Consider the following 17659-nt stretch of genomic DNA (forward strand, 5'->3'; position numbering starts at 1 on the left):
TATGTCTGTACATGTGCAGTTAAAGCACAGAAGTTAGAAATTTGCTGTGTACTGTGCTCCACAAATATTGCATCACTGTCTCACTGAGAGAACCAGCATTAAGAGTATTAAGTTGCATTCCATTCCCTTTTCTCATAATATTCTAAAGTTGCCTCTTAAATACTATTTACCTCTGCTCGGTAGTTTCACATTCACATAACTTAGTATCAAAGCATCTTCTGGATTCCCTATTTGATCTCTTAATGATTTATTTCATATTGATAGATTCTAGGCTTGGCCTGCCTTACAAAAGAAAGTGCACACACACTGCCTATTCTGTCAAAACCTTTCATAATTCTAAAGATTAGATCTAATAGATCACCCCTCAGCCTTCGCTCTTCTAGGGAAAGATTCCAGTGTTTTCATCCTTTGCTGATAGGTATAACTTAAAGTTTTTGATACCATCCTTGAAAATATTTATTGCATCCACTTCAATGAGTCTATTTCCTTCTTACCATTCAGCAACCAGAACTGAATGCATTATTCCAAGTATTGTCGAACTAAGATTCAGTGCGAGTTTTATATAATTCTTTTGTTTTCAATTCTGTCACCCCGGAAATTAACTCCAGTGCTTTCACTTTAACTACACTGTGATTTGCTTATTTGTACTCCAGATCCTTAAGCATGTTTATTTGTATCATTAATTTCCAAGTAATATATGACTTTTTAAAAATAAATTAAAGCAAAGTTGCCACAGACCTATCACTCCACCTGGCTGTTCGATCATTAGAGTTTAACCTGTGGGTCGCCATATCTCAGGCAAGGGGAGAGGTTGAGAAGGAGAATCCTCTATGGTAACATCAGCTCGTGTGGGAATTGAACCCATGCTGTTGGCATCACTCTGCATTACAAATGAGAAATTAAGGCAACTGAGCTAACAGACTTGTATATTTCTCAAATTTATCTATATCCATAATGCAAGGTCATTAATCTTTCTTTCCTTCTCTTTATTTTACTTTCTGTGCATGATTTTACATTGAATTAATAATATTTTTACTTGCATTTCCTAATTTAAACTCTGTCTCAATAAGGATTCTTCAAGCTGATTGACTGAAGAGGCACACTGTTACTTACCCTTTTGAACAGGTGCCAGATATCCTTTGGAGGACATCATACTTAGACAGATCTCATGAAAAAAATGGCTGGAGCAGATCTTTCAAGGTCGTGCTGCTTTTCAGCTAAATCATGGCTGAGCTACCCCAACTCCACCTCCTGCACGATCCCTCAATTCCTTTGGTGTGCAAAAATCTATCAATCTCAAACTGAAATATTTTCAACCATGGAACATCCACAGCTTTCTGAGAAAGAGAATGCCAAAGATACACAACCCGTAGTGTGAAGACATTTCTCCTCATCACAGACTTAACGGCTGGTCCCTTAATCTGATATTTTGATCCCATGTTCCAGATTCCCCAGTCAAGGGATATTACTGTAAACTGTTAGCTAAGAGCCCAGAAAGGTTTTGGATAGGTAAAGCTTGGTAAAGGGAAATACCATTCACTCATCACTGACTGCAAAATCCAGACCAATGCATTTCTTCATGAGAATGAGTGCACACTTCACATGAAAAGTGTTAATTACCCTGCAATAAAATTTTGGCTCAATATCATGCGGACAAAGTCTTGAGCTTGAATGCTTTTAGTAATATAATGAAGAGTAAGAAGATACTGAAAGCATAGTTTAGGTGCTGATTATATCATGACAGCTTTGTAGGGCAAGTGTGCTTTATTTATGAATTCATTAAATGGACACAATTGCTGTGGTTACAGCTGGAACCCATTGGTAATAAGTCTGAATAATAGAATTAATTATTGTAACTTTCCTTACCTCCAAGGATGATAATACTGTACAGTTTGTGTTGGACGAATGCTTCCAATGATTATCTTTCAAAGGGATTTGGAACCAACAGATGTGGTCTCAGATTTGATCAACCTCTAGTTCATTGGCTTGTATTGTATTAAATATTGAAAATTGTGCCAGTCTAATAATGGGTTTAGTAGATGATTGAAGGTGGATCTATTTCCTATGTTGTGAAAGTTTAGAACAAGGTGTTAGTGTTAAAATGAGGGCTTGGCTGTGATGGAAATAGATTTTTTCACAAATCTGGAACCTTTTGCCAAATAATTGTAGAGATAATGTCAGTAGAAAACTTCAAAATTGTGATAGTTTGCTATTAGGCAGGGGTTTTAAGGGTTATGAAACCAAAGCAGGTAATTGGAATTGAGGTACAAATTAGTCATGTTCAAGTGACTGAATGGCCAATTCCTATTTGTCTAAATGTAACTGAATTCGGGGACATTTCAAAGGTAATCTTAATAATTTCAGCAACCAATTCAACAGCTCCAAGCCAATTGATAACATCCTCATTAAACTCTCCTGTTGTTAAATTCAGGTCCATCTATAGCAATCAGATTGCAAATGTGTGCAAACCATTGCAAAAGACCACAAATTCAAAGAATTTTCACTCTTCACAACTTCCTAAAGTACTTCACAACAAATGGATTACATTTGAAATGCACTCATCACTTTCACATAGGCAGATAGAGTCATAGAGATGGACAGCACGGAAACAGACCCTTCAGTCCAACCCGTCCATGCCGACCAGATATCCCAACCCAATCTAGTCCCACATGCCAGCACCCGGTCCATATCCCTCCAAACCCTTCCTATTCATGTACCCATCCAAATGCCTCTTAAATGTTGCAATTGTACCAGCCTCCACCACATCCTCCGGCAGCTCATTCCATATACGTATCACCCTCTGCATGAAAAAATTGCCGCTTAGGTCTTTTTTATATCTTTCCCCTCTCACCCTAAACCTATGTCCTCTAGTTCTGGACAGCCCCAACCCAAGGAAAAGACTTTGTCTATTTATCCTATCCATGCCCTCATGATTTTGTAAACCTCTACAAGGTCACCCTCAGCTCCAGGGAAAACAGCCCCAACCTGTTCAGCCTCCCCCCATAGCTCAAATCCTCCAACTCTGGCAACATCCTTGTAAATTTCTTTTGAACATTTTGTTAAGCATTTCAAGAGAGTTACAGTTAAGCCAATTCTAGTCTTTCATCTTCATTTTATCTGTATTTTAACGATGGTGTATAAGTAAAGTGTGTTTTGTTTCAAGCCTGGTACTTTGACTAATCAAATTATATCTAGTACAGAGCGTCTTCCACTTAACTTGAAATAAGTAGTAGTTAGGGTCTAGACTATCTTCTTAATATATTTTGAGGGCGTCCATAATAGGACTGCACTACCTGAGAAAGTAGTGGAGGCTGGAAACCTTACCACCTTTAAAAAATATTTGGATGTGCACTTGAGATACAATCACGTTCAGCAATAAGGGACAAGTGCAAAAAAATTGGGATTAGCGTACCTTTAGTGGTAGTTATCTGTGCAGACTTGACAGGCCGAAGGGCCTTTTCTGCACTGTATGAATCTATCTAACCCATGGCCATTTTTGCAGATGCTGGCTGCAATGGTTTCTATATGGCGACAGTCATTCCCTTCAATGTTCCTTTGGGACATTGAGATTTTGAAAGATAAAGCAACAGATATGGCTAAGCTCCCCCAAAGTGCAGTTGAAAGAAGGCCTACCAGATGATTAGTTTCTGTTAACATGGATTGAGGTAGAAACGTTGGCCAAGACACCAGGAGATATCACATCATTGAAGTAAATAAAGCCTCAGATTATTGTCTCTTGTAAGATGATACCTCTGACAGTGCTGCAGTTCTGAGTAACGCACTCTAGTTTGTGCACTCGGGTCAGCATGAGTACATAAATGTTTCATTTCTGTAGTTTTGAGTGAGCATTCTATAAGTTCTGAATGATTGACATTAAATGTTGAGCATTTCAACCCATTGTACTTGGGCTTTATTCTGGCATTGGCTGTGGCAATAAACGTATGGGATAATATTGCAATAACTGGTGACTAGGTACCATCAAATTAGAAAAGAGACTGTGCCCCTTTAGCGACCATTCTTTGAAGAGATCCTTCCCATGGCAATGAATGTCTTTTCTGATCTGGATGGAAATGGGGCAGTTAACCGATGCAAAGAATGTAGTTCTCAGCAAGAACATTCAGACGATCTTGTTAAAAATGAGCATCTGTCAGAACCTGATTGTCAATCTTGTATAGCCTTAGTGATTTTGACAATCCACAAGTACTCTAATCATTGGACTCCTTTTTTCGTCTAATTTATTAATTCTAAAAAATGAGTGTGTGGCTTAGCAATCAGGTAACTTCAGAAAGCTTTCTAGAGATGGTATGGGCTTTCATTGTATTTTTTGAAAGGAGGGTAGGCTATCTTTCATTTACTTCAATTTTATGCATATTTTACCTGATATTGACAAGTAGATTATAGTACAAACAGGGTTTCCAGTTCTGTACTCAGTGTTCAGCTGCATTTTGTTACAGAAGTTATTAACTGACATCTGTTTACATTAGATGGAAAAGCGATTTTAGAAAGTTCAAGTTGCTTAGCAAAATATGCACTCAACGTTTAGCATTTTCTTTATCCTGCTAACTCAATAGGAATATTACTTGACTAGTGATTGAAGTGTTCATTACATTATCTGCAGTGATATTTCTTCCTTTGTACAAGATAATTAAGATTATCAAGGTGAGACAGCTATGCTATAAATCCAGAGTAACTGGTGCACACATTAATAACTATATGCAGGCTGATTTTCAGTGACTAGAATGTACCATGCAGTAGAATATTCTTTCCTATTGCCTGGTAGCTCCAGCTAAAAAAAAATCTTTCATTGCAGTAACACTGGAATCACTTGCCTGGGACTCTGACTTACTGATGTGCTTACAATTTTATATGATTGTAATACTTGCTGATGAACAAGTGGAAAATTATAGCTTACAGGTCAAATAAAAAGTGTTTTGATTTTCTTTCTTAAGGAATTGATCTGAAAAGTCCAATAATATAATACCATGAGCCAGAATATACAATCACAGTTGCCTCTTGAGCCAATATATCTGTGCTGTTGGCCACAATAGCACCACCTACAGGATATTAATGATTTAACCCCTTTTCTGGAATTGGAGAGTTTTCATTCCCAATCTGGCCTTTTTAATCTTCAAGTCTCCAATTTTATTTCAATGAACTAATGAAGTCCTCTGTTATGTTACATTACAGTCTGTGGCAATTATTGTAAGCATTACAGATTCTAATACATTTGACTAAAAAGTATTTTCTGATTTCCTCCTCTTGTTTTTTTTCGCTGATGATCCTCCATCTGTACTCCTTGTTACCAATTCAACAACCAGTGCAAACAAGTTTTCATTATTTGCCCTCACTTTCCATGATATAAAATGCACTGTTAGATTCCCACTTTAACCAATTACTTGGCAAAAAGATCAACATTTGAACTGTACCATATTAATAACTGTAATCTCTCATTCCTTGTATTATTTTTCTAACATGTTCCCAGTAATGAGATGTTGACAACCTCACAGAACATTCAAACTGTGGCCTTACCAATGATTTCTAATTACTTATAATTGAATAAACAAACCACTGTTCCAGTTGTTATTTTAATGCTCCTACCCCCCCCCCCCCCCCCCCCCACCCATAACTGACATTCACTTCTCCTTAAATTTCTCTATTCATTCACTCGAAAGAATCTTTCTTCCATTCATTGCTGTTCCCAGAAATATACTAGCTCACATTTCTCTGCATTGATGTGCATCTGCCAACTGTCTATCCAGTCCATTAAACAGTGAAGGAGTTCTTGTTTTGCCACATTGCTAAACAGAGTCAGCAGCCAATCAATATTTGTTGAACTGAAATAAAACCCCCAATGGGTAATAGTTTGTGACGCAAAATGCAATTGCAGATCTTAATGTGGATGTAGTACTTGGCAGTTGAAGACCAAAACATAAATATTGAACAAAGTTTCAAGTCTAAAAAAAGTTGATCATATCTGAAATTCCTCCTCAATTGACTGTCTGTCAAGGAGATAATATACATGCTAATTATCAAAGAAATTGATATATAACTCCCTTGCACTTGCATTGTAACATCCTGATATCATGATGTGAATGAATTCCAAAAAACCCAGACTCGATTTTACCTTGATGAATGGCCCTTTAATTCCAAAGCAGCTTCAAGAAGCAATTCACTTCTGTTTGAATGTAATTTTTCCAATATAACCCTACACCAGTCATGTAAGGATTTTGGAGAATGATTGACATATTTATTTTGCAGAAGTTAATCTACAGAATTTCCTTCCATTTAAGTAATATGTTACATGACTGGCCCAAGGTGCTGTCCAGCACCTTATTTGAAGTGTAGTCACTCACTCCTGTAATGTAAGAAAATATGACAGCCACTTTGTAGACAGCAAGGTCCTACAGGTAGCAGTGTGATGATGACCAGGTAATTTTTTATTGTTAATGTTGGATCAGGAATAAGTATTTACTAGGATATCAGAGAAAAGAAGGAACCTTGACTGCCAGCTTTTATCCAGATCAATCCAAATCAAATGCCACTACCCTGTTTTCTCACTCAAACTGTAACTCTGCTCCAAATATTTTCCAATTGTTCCTTAATATTTTATGCCAAAATATGCACTACTTTAAAAACCATCAATAAAGACATTTCTTCATGCAGAAAAACTGCATGCATTTAAATAGCATTTTTAATGCAGTTAAAAGATTTCTCCGGAGCATTATCAAACAAAATCTTATGTCGGGCTGTAAAAGTCAATATTAGAATACGTGATGGAGACCTTGGGTTCAAAAGGTAATTTTCAGAAATGACTTAAAGACGGAGAGGACGCAGGTATAGCGAGAGAATCTCAGAGCATAGGGCCCAAGCAGTTGGGAGTTGCACTGATAAAATATACCTGAATTGAGAAGCACAGAGACCTAAAGAGTGTTGCAGGCTGCTGGGAGGATTTAGAGAATTAAGCCATGAAGATATTTGGAAAAAAAGGCGAGAATTTTACTTTGAGGCATTGTACTGATGGTAATATTGGGATAATTCAGATAACAGAATGAAACGTGGCTTTATTTTTGCAGTTGGTTACCATAATTGTCTGTCTCTGAGCATATTCACATGAAGCTGCCAAGGTTCCTTTAACACACAATATAAGTTTATTACACAAATGAGAAAAAAAATGAAATGTATATGAAAATCATTTTGAAAAAACCTGAACTCAACCCACACCAGCAAAGATTCAATCTTTTTTTCCCTGCAGAACCCTTTTAAATAGTCCATCATAGATAAATGTCACTCCTTTCTTAATTCTTTAATTTCTCACCAAACTTTCTTTCCTGGTTTTTCTACTTGAACTGCAGAAACAGTTTTGAGCCTTATTTCTCATTCTGCTAGTGTGAAATGAAAATCTGATTCGTCTGCTGGCATGAAACTGAAATCTGAGTTTTCTGAACTGAATTCAACTGCTCGTAACTTAAGGTCATTTTGGTTGTTTTATGTCATAATCTCAGGAGTGTAAACACTCCATCAGTTAAGGCCACAGGTATTTGGCTTGGCACTTATTAGGTAACACGTATGAAATATGTATTTAGGTCACCCATCTAAATTACTTTCTCACCTTTTTAAAAAAAGTGATACCTTCACAGAATTGAAATCAAAACCCATCTGACTCTACTTCTAAGTTAAACATCTATGTTCAGAAATTATAATATAATACATGTTTTCCACAACTGGCAGGCCAAAAGCCAAAGTAAGAAATGTACCACAGGGTATTATGTGAACTGGAACTGCTACAAGTTGGAATATGAACAATAGAGTTTTTGATGAGCCCAAGTTTTACGGATGATGGGAGGTTAGCCAAAGAGCATAAGAATAATCAACTTTGAAGGTAACAAAGGTCTGATTCAAAGTTTCTGTGGCAGATGATCCCCAGTATAGATAGATTGTCTCATGAGCAAAAGTTAAACAGGTTGGGATTCTACTCTTTGGAATTAGAAGAATGAGGAGTGGTCTCATTGAAACATGTAGGGTTCTTAAGGAGCTTGAAAAGGTAAATGCTGGGAGGATGTTTCCCCTCTGGGGGGGGTGGGGGAGTCTAGGACCAGAGGGCATAGTCTCAAAATTAAGGGTCAACAATTTAAGACTGACTTGAGGTGGAATTTCTTCTCTGAGGGTTGAGTGTCTTTGGAACTCCTTGACACAGAGGGCTGAGGGACAGAGTCCTTGTATATATTTGAGACTGATATAGATAGATTCTTGATCAGTCGGGAAAAGGGCAGGAAAGTCAACGTGAGGAGTTTTGGATCAGCTGTGATCCTGTTGAATAGTGGAGCAGGCTCAAGGGGCTGAAAGGCCTACTTCTGGTCCTATTTTTTATGGTCTTTGGTCTTAGGAGCTGAAGCAGCTATAGACACAGGTTATAGCATAAAGATCGAAGTATTTATCACTATATTGGTTCAATCATTCAGATTTTTGGCCCCTCCTCTCTAAAGGCAAAGTGAAACTAAGAACGTCAGTTTCTTTTTCCCTTCCTTTAGCTTTAGAGCACTGAGGTCAATTGTAACTGTGAGATTTTGGTGCTGAACTCAGTGGAGACTGGAGCCAGTGTTACCTGATGTTTGTTATCATACAAGGCAACATGTTCTCTGTCACAAAGATGAAGAGTTGAATAAGGAAGTTAACAGTGTCACTGGATCGGAGGAACCTGCAACATGAAATATCTGACAGTGCAACCTCAAAACAAGTTGACTGATTATAGGCTTCATTATTATTTAATCCCTGAACCAGTTAGGTCTGTAGTTCCAAGTCAAAAAGTGTGGTGTTGGAAAAGCACAGCCGATCAGACAGCATCCGAGAAGCAGGAGAGTCACCGTGTCTGATGAAGAGCTTATGCCCGAAACGTCAACTGTCCTGCTTCTTGGATGCTGCCTGACCGGCTGTGCTTTTCTAGCACCACACATTTTCTCTTTGATCTCCAGCATCTGCAGTCCTCACTTTATCCTCGGTCTGTAGTTCCAAATGTTGTTAATGTCAGTCTGCTCAGCCTGGCTTCATAATCACATTTGGTGGCTTGCTTCAACAAAAAGGAGCAATTCAAAAGTAAACTTAAGTTTACCCAAGATTCAATTCTGTTAGCATGTTTAATTTGTTTAGAGTTTAATTTGTTTAGAATTTAATGCTGCAAAAACTGTGTGCATGGTTTAAGACTTCATAAAATTATTAGTGTTCTTTGCAAACAAATCCTTCATTGCTGTGTGGTATGATATATATCATTTGAGCAATCTTACAATTCTCTTCAACCCAACTAACCTAAGATTGATCCGACCTCTTTGTGTTTGCTTTTAGTTTATTCTTGCTTCTTTCTTCATTGCTTATAGTTCTAGACAATATAAAGATATAAAACTGCTATATAATTGTGTGGGATATATTTTAAAATAGATATAAGAGTCATAGATGTATATAGCATAGAAACAGATCCTTCGATCCAACCAGTCCATGCCAACTATGTTTCCAAATTAAACTAGTTCTTGTTGCCTCCGTATGGCCCATATCCTCCAAACCTTTCCCATTCATGTACTTATTCAAATGTCCTCAAAACATTGTACTTGTACCTATATACGTGACTTCCTCTAGCAGTTCATTCCACACACATTCTCTGTTAAAAAATGTTGTCCCTCATGCCCTTTCTAAAATTGTCTCCTCTCATCTTAAAAATAGGCTCCCTAGTTTGAACTGCCCTACCCTAGGGAAAAGGCCCTTGCTCTTTGCCTTATCTATGCCCCTCATGATTTTATAGCCTCCAAAAGGTCAACCCTCAATCTCCTATTCATCAGTGAAAAGCATCTCAGCTTATTTTTAAAACTTTAAAAATAAAAGCTGTGCTTAAAAAAAAACCTTGAAACTGATTCTCAATAGTTACAAATGAGGAATGTTAACAGGATATTTCAGATATCCAGGAGTAACTACTGATTAGCCCTTTGATTAGAGAGAACTCTGGCGTGGCAATATTATATCAAATTAAATCTTCAGTACAATATCTAAAACAAGTTGGATTTTATTCCCTGCAGTTTTCAATTTTCAATGCCTTGATCTTTTATTCGTGTGTAACACTAGGTTACTGTGTGTGTCAGCTTTATTCAGTAACTTGAGCACTCCAGGGTAAATCAATTAGGTTATACAACAATTCCCAATATTATGTTAGAGATATGACTTGGAATATTGGTTTTGATTTTGGAGATTTTGCCATTTAATTTTTAAATTGTTTATTATAGGGAGGGCAGTATCTAAAGGTCTTTCAGCAATTATACAATTCATACTTTCTGTTGATTTCAACAATTTAGGATGTGTAGCAATAAGTACATTCAGATTCTTTTGAATCAGATTTTTCTCCCAATCTACTTTCACCCAATCTACTTTCACCCAATCACACCACCACCAACACTGCTTAATCGACATTAATGTTTCCCCTGTAAGATGCAGTCATAAGCCTTTTCTGTATGAGATGGTAGCACATATTCATAAAAGTCTCCAAGATCATTTCAATGCTATACTTCTAATGGTTGTATAATGTATTGTCTACAGGATTAAAATATTCCCCCACGCAAAAGCTGCAAATACAGCAGTCATCAGCAATACTGTTCTCTGTTGGCAGCTAAATACTCCCTTACCCAACTAGCCTGGTGGGAAAAGTCAATATCCCATCAAAAGGGCAGGTAAACACACCAGGGAACTCATTCCACCTGGTTTCATTTTGTATTTTCTCAAATGATTTCTGCTCTGTCTACAGTTCTAAATGAACTTTATTCTCTGACTGTGATTTTATGAGTCCATTGTAACATTTTCTGTGTTGAAGAAGAAAAAGTATTAAATCATTTTTTATTAAGCTACAAAGCTAACAGTCTGTACTGCAATAGAACCAAGTATGTACATAAATTGAGGGCACAGAATGTTCTTTCTGAGCTGTAGTAGGTACAAGCCTGTCATATATCATGTTTTGCAGAGTTGGAATTGTACTTTTGCAGTTTATAGGAGCTTAGAAGATTTTTTTTCTGTGTGGTGTTACAAGAGCAAATGTTAAATATATAGGCCTGTCACTTTTGTTCTGCCTTAGATTGTGGGTGTATTGTAATTGGAATTCTACAGTGCACATATTTAACATTTAAATTTACACATTTCATATTCTGACAAAAAATGCAACCATTTTAAATGCCAAGTGGGCAAATCTTTGCAGGTATAAATTCACAAATATATCTGAAATAATTTTAACCATTTCAGTTCAGTGTAAATGGGAACAAGAAAATGGCACTGGATTTAAACCAGTCTATTGTATATTTTACGTAAATAAATTTAATTTTAGCCAACTTTTCAAGCATATCAGTCAATAAGGCTTTCATTCCTGTCATGAAATTCCATAATTGTCCATAAATTCATTTATATGATCTCTTTTGTCCATTCCTGGCCATATATTATGTAGCACTTAGCATTTTGGATGAATAAAAAAATTCTGTCTTCTCACAAGATGAGTACTTATTACCTATAGTGTCTTAGCATCTGAAGAATCCTGATCAGTTTTCTTAATTTCGTTCACAACAAAATAAACTTTAAGTTTTCTGGGTTCCAAAACAATGGCACCTTCACAATGTTCAGCTTAAGTATTTGCTGAACTAAACTTCTTGATACCAGAAAAGTCTTGGCCAGTTTTGTATTCTGCTGATGTGAAAAATGTCTTTGTAACAGACTTTATGCAGAACTGCACATGCTTCTGACCAATACCTTATGCAAATGTATAGCTTATCTATAACAGACTCCATTTTAACTCCCTTAAAGTCAATTCACTTACACAGAGTTGAAAATGGGTTTACAATATTGCCAGATCTCTTATTTAATTTCTTATATTGTGTTTTTTATATTGCAACAGCATTTTTGTCTATAACTGGTGATGACTAATAAGCTTTTTTTGAAAAAAAGGTGAATGTAGGTATTGGGATTTAAAATATTTTAAATATGGGATTTAAAATCTTTTAAGTTCTTTTTTTTAATCTTGAAATCTGAAGAAAAACATTGAGAGCTAATTGAACAAATTTTTGTCCTGTACGTAATTCCTTTCTCTTTTTTTTTCCCCAGAGTTTGTGAAGAAGCGCTTCGGTGCTAAAGATCAAGATTATGTTTTTGTGTATAAGAGCCTAAAGGGAGTTGCAGATGATGCACTGGCTTCCAGCAGCTACTCTGAAGTGAATCTCAGCAAACTCTTCCAGGCTTTCACTACAATCAATAAATGAAGAAGACACTGTCACTTCACTTTTTTGAAGGTAGATCAGCTATATTGGGGTGGCAGAAGATTAACAAAATAGTTAAAGTTAATAGTTTTTGGAATTTCTTGTAGCAAGAGCACATTTTATATTTGATACTCGAAGATGTGAATAGTCTTGGAATTTGACCCAGGCTATGTGGAGGAGGAAGTTTGAAGAACAAACTTATTAGAAAGGGGCTCAATGATGTCAGTACATAGACTTGTTAATGTTTTTGTTGTCATCTACTTTTCTATCAAAACATTAATTAAACCTATAAAAGGATGAAAGCAGTTTATTATAAACTGACTGGGAGAAGAAGTGTTTGGATTGATAGTTTTTTTTAAAAGAGTGATCTGTGGAGTTAGCAGACTAGGAAATGAGAATGGTTGGGATCACTGTGGAGTGCACTTAATGGAGTATGGGACAATGGGTCTCATTTACCAAAATCTGAACAATCTATTGAAGTGACTGAAGTACATTGGATTGGAGAACTAACAGACAAACACAACCGGTTTTTAAATAGGCAGCTGGCAATGAATGAAGCTAGTTCAGCAAAGTCTGGCCAAATCACTTCAAACTTCAGTGCTCTCCAAGATTCCTATATCCATTGTATCTTTTCTAAAAAAAATTATAGCCATCATATTTTATATAAGAAAGCTTTTTTAAGTGTACAATTCTGGCATATTTCAAATAAAGTGTACTTGACATTGTTTCTGAAATTGTTTGTGATATTATGAATATTTGAATAAATGGTTATCTTTGGTATAAAAATTTTCTAATTTCATAAACTTTTCCACTTGTAAGTCTGTATGATTTTCCGACATTCACAAATGCTGGCAACATTGTTGGCTTCCACGTTAGTTTCCTCAAATCCTTTTATCGAAAACAAATTCCACTAATCTGAAGTATTATAAACAGCTAACGTATTGCATTGTTTTCTGACATTTCATAATTACTGCAATAACGGAAAAGTCTTTCCTTATGGTGAAATGATCAGAATATGGAAGTCATCTAAAAACCATTGCAGAGTCCATTTACTCTTCAAAAGCGAATTAGGTAGGTGGTGGTCGGGGGAGAAGAGAAAAAGTATTGAAAAGATATGAGAAGAAGCAGTAGACTAGGATTTAACTGAAATCATGGGGAAGAAAATATAGCAAAACAGATTTGTTCTGAATGACCTTTTTTAGATATTAATTCATGTGATGTCAGCATCACTAGCAAGCTCCATATTACTTACCCCATTTGTTAGTATTTCTAAAGGTGTGGTAAGGACCCTGCTTAAACTGCTGCATTTCAGTAGTGAAAGTGTTCGTACTGTATTATTGACAGAATCCCTACAGTGTGGAAACAGACCATTTGGCCCAACAAGTCCACAATGACCCTCCAAAGAGTATACCACCAAGACGCGTTCCCCTACCCTATTACTCTACATTTCCCCTGCCTAATGCACCTATCCTACACATCCCTGAACACTGTGGACAATTGAGCATGGCCAATTCACCTAACCTGCACATCTTTTTGGATTGTGGGAGGAAACCCACGCAGACATAGGGGAGAATGTACAAACTGTATACAGATAGTCACCCGAGACTAAAATTGAACCCGGGTCCCTGGTGTTGTGAGGCAGCAGTGCTAACCACTGAGCCACCGTACCGCCCCACTATTAAGGAATTCCTGTGTTTGGAGCCAGCAATTCTGTATGGATATATTTCCAAATCAGAATAGTGTGTTATTGAAGTAAAAGTGTTTCAATATGTCTGTTGCTGTCCTTTGTCCTTCTAGCTAACCATGGTCGAGAGGTACAGGCAAAGAATCCTTTGGAAGTTGCTACAATGTTTCCTGTGGATGGTGCATTTATTTTTCATTCATGGAATGTCAGGCAGGACGTGCAGCAAAGGTTCAACCAACTGATTCCAGGGTGGCAGGGTTGTCGTAGGAGAAAAGATTGAGTTAGCTAAGCATATATTCACTAGTTTGGAAGAATGAGAAGTAATCTTATTGTTTCCCCTGAGCGTTTGGTCCAAAACCAGGAATCACAGCTCTGGATATGGGGTAGTCCATTTTGGTCTCAGATAAGGATAAATTTCTTCATTCATAGGGTGGTGAACCTGTGGAATTCTCTATTACAGAAGGCTGTGATGGCCAAGTTATTGAATATGTTTAAGAAAGAAATAGATTTCTAGCGACTCAAGTGTCAAGAGTGGAAGTATGATGTTGAGGTAGAGTATCTGCCATGATCGTGTTAAATGGTGGAATGTATTTGACTGGTTGAATGGCCTACTGTTCTTATTTTCTCTGTTTCTGTGTGGGCTGTGCTGACTAGGCCAACAGGTATTGCCCATTCTTAATTGCTCTTGAAAATGCGATGGTGAGCTGCTGTATTGAACCACTGCAGTCCATTTTGTGCAAGTACATCAACAGTGTTGTTCGCAAGGCAATTCCAGGATTTTGACCCAGCAGTGATAGAAGCAGTGATACAGCAGCATATCAGAATGTTAAGTAGCACAGAGAGGTTCTTGCAGCTGTTGGTGTTCCCACATTTCAGCTGCCCATGGTCTACATATGAGTTTGAAGTATCCTTGGTGAATTTCTGCAGTGCATCTTATAGATGATGCACACTGTGTGTTGGTGGTAAAGGCTGTGAATGTATTGCTAATCAAGTGGCCTGGTTAGTCCTAAATGGTGTCTGGTATCTCAGGTATTGTTTGAGCTGGCATTGAATTATGTGTCAATCAAAAGTATTGAACTTGAGTATCATTGGGGCTGCACTCATCCCGGTAACTGGGGAGTATTCCATTACACTTCTGACCTTCTTTGCAGATGGTGAAAAAGCTTTGAGGAATCAGGAGCTGAGATGTTTGTTGCACAATTCCCAGCTTCTGATGTCTTGTAGCTGCAGTATTCTTTGGGCTTCTCCAGTTAATGTTCTGATCAATGTTAAACTCTAGCTGTTGGCAGTGGGAGTAATTTGATGATAGTGATGCCATTGAGCATTAAGGAGTGGTAGTTAGACTTTTTCTGTTTGGATGTGACCAATGCGTGGCTCTGTTGTGACACAAATATTGTTTGATAGTTATCAATAGATAACTGAAGAGTTGCAAATGGAAAGAATAGTATTGGCAAACATCCCTACTTCTGATTTTGATGAGGGCAAGTCATTGACGAAGCAGCTGAAGGTAATTGAACCTACAGCACTACCCTGAGGAACTTCATGAGCGCTGAGATTGGCTCTCAACAATCATAGCCATCTTCTTTTGTGCAAGAGGCGACAAGTGAAGAGTCTTCCTACTGATTGCTGTTGACCCTAAGTGTTACTAGATACCAGCTGTGGGTAAATGCTGCTGTAACATCTGCCACCTTAACCCTGAATTCAGTTCTTTGTAGATCTAGAGCTGGATTGCAGTGGAGGTATTCAAACTGTGGAGGTTATCGATGAGGATGTATTATATTATCTGTGGTGATAGCACGTTTCATCACTCAAATAATTGATAGTGATGCGGTGCATTGGAGTTGTCTTACTTGCTGGGGCAGGATATACTTGGACAATTTTCCACTGAATACTCCAATGCTGTAGGTATGCAGGAATAGTTTGGCTTGGGGGAGTGGCTGCGAGTACCAGTTTTTAGAACTGCAACTGGATGTTGTCAGGACCTACAGTTTTTTCCATTATTGAGTGCACACATCCCTTACTGATAACTTGTGGGGTGATTTACTTTGTTGAACACATCTATGTTGGGAAGAGGAAGCAATCAATCATCCACTTAGCACTTCTGGCTGAAGATAGTTGCAGACACTTTACTGTTTTGTTTTGTACTTGCCGGTCTCAGCCAACATTAAGGATAGAAATGTTATTGGAGCCTACTCTTCACATTGGTTGTTTAATTGTCCACTGCCATTGAAAACTAGATGATTCAGCACTCCAGAACTTTGATCTATTAAAGTGGTTGTGAGACCACTTAACAGTTCATCACATGCTGCCTCTCCTTTTTAACATGTGTGTAGTCCTGTATTGTAACCTCACCAGACTGGCATCTCTTTTCATGTATACCTAATGTTTCCAGCATGCTTTTCTGTACATCTCATTTCATCAGGATTAGTTTCTTGGCTTTATAATAATCAAGATGATGATAAGCAAGGAATGTACTAAGGCAGGAGGATGCAGATTGTGATGGAGTCTAATTCTGCTGTGTCATACATCATGGATTTCCGGATTTGAGTTGCTACATCTGTTCTAAATCTAACCTGTTTAGTTGGTCACTACTATACAACATGAGCCAGGTAGTTGTGCATGTGAAGATGAGACTTTACTTTCACAAGGGCTGTGTGGTGATCACTCTGACCAACGTATTATTGGGTTCCGTGTCCTTGCATTATATGCCTGTACAGACAAGCTGCTAGCCACTATGAGATGCGAGGGATTGCTTAAAAAAAATCAGATACTCAAGTCGTAGTAGTCACACTGATTGTGTTAGTTTTCTGTGCAGATTTAAGTGACTCATGGTATTACATGCAAAGGTACCAATTTCACAAATGCATGTTACCAGCAGGGAGCCTCACCCACATTTGGAAAATCAATCCAAATATATTTGAAATTTGCATAGTGGTAGAATTAACACACAATGAACATATGCTTGAGAGTCAGAAGTTGAAATCAGTGATATTGCAGTAAAAGACTTCACTAATAGACTGTAATTAAACAATGGTAACTGCAAACTTGTTGTTTTATTAAGTAGTTGAAGAAAAATCATAAACAATTTAAACAGAGATAGTAGTGCAGCCTTTGGGTCCCTTGGTCATAATGAATTATTGACTGCTGAGCATCTTGTTAATCAATAGGTTATTATGATTTTGATTTTTTATTAACAGTATAACATATGAATTAAAATCCCAAACATTAGACATTGTCTTTTTTTTAAATTGTCATGCCTTCAGAAGGAGTTTTGGAACATCATTGAAAGTTTGAGGTCTAAAAGAGCTATACATAGAACAACTTGTCATGTTGACTAAACATTGATCTTACTGTAGACTTTGAAATAAATTGGAAGCAACAAACTTTCCATTAGTAGCCTAATTAGAGGTTTATTGCAGATTGGTGCAGGATGTGGTAATCTTGTTCGGAGATTACTTTTCCGTACCTAGTTGCAAGTGCTATAATTTGAAGGAACAATTGCTTTAATCAGTCCTAAATTTGTCTTGCAAATCCTACAATTAAAACTAATACATTTTTCTCTCTCAATCATGAATCATTTCATTTCTTAGCCAGTTGAGGATGTTTGTTCATTCACGCTTTACATGGAAGAGTTACATTATGTCTTATAAGAGGTTTGATTCTTTGTTCAGTCATTCACATTGATAAGTCTTGCCTGTTAGAAGATTTC

The 17659-nt window shown here is 37.2% G+C and overlaps 1 protein-coding gene across 1 annotated transcript in view; it reads left to right on the plus strand.

Annotated features, from left to right (window-relative positions):
• pola1 (polymerase (DNA directed), alpha 1) overlaps positions 1-13000 on the plus strand; it is a 282829-nt gene extending 269829 nt beyond the window's left edge. Inside the window, exon 37 of the mRNA XM_043700756.2 lies at positions 12115-13000. Coding sequence (XP_043556691.1) covers positions 12115-12269 — 155 coding nt within the window. The 3' untranslated portion in view covers positions 12270-13000. The remainder of the gene's footprint in view (positions 1-12114) is intronic.
• Positions 13001-17659: the final 4659 nt, after the last annotated feature.

This window comes from Chiloscyllium plagiosum, unplaced genomic scaffold (assembly GCF_037043375.1).
Source record: "Chiloscyllium plagiosum isolate Xiang-an unplaced genomic scaffold, Cpla_swu_hap1 HiC_scaffold_12, whole genome shotgun sequence".
NCBI classification, from domain to species: domain Eukaryota; kingdom Metazoa; phylum Chordata; class Chondrichthyes; order Orectolobiformes; family Hemiscylliidae; genus Chiloscyllium; species Chiloscyllium plagiosum.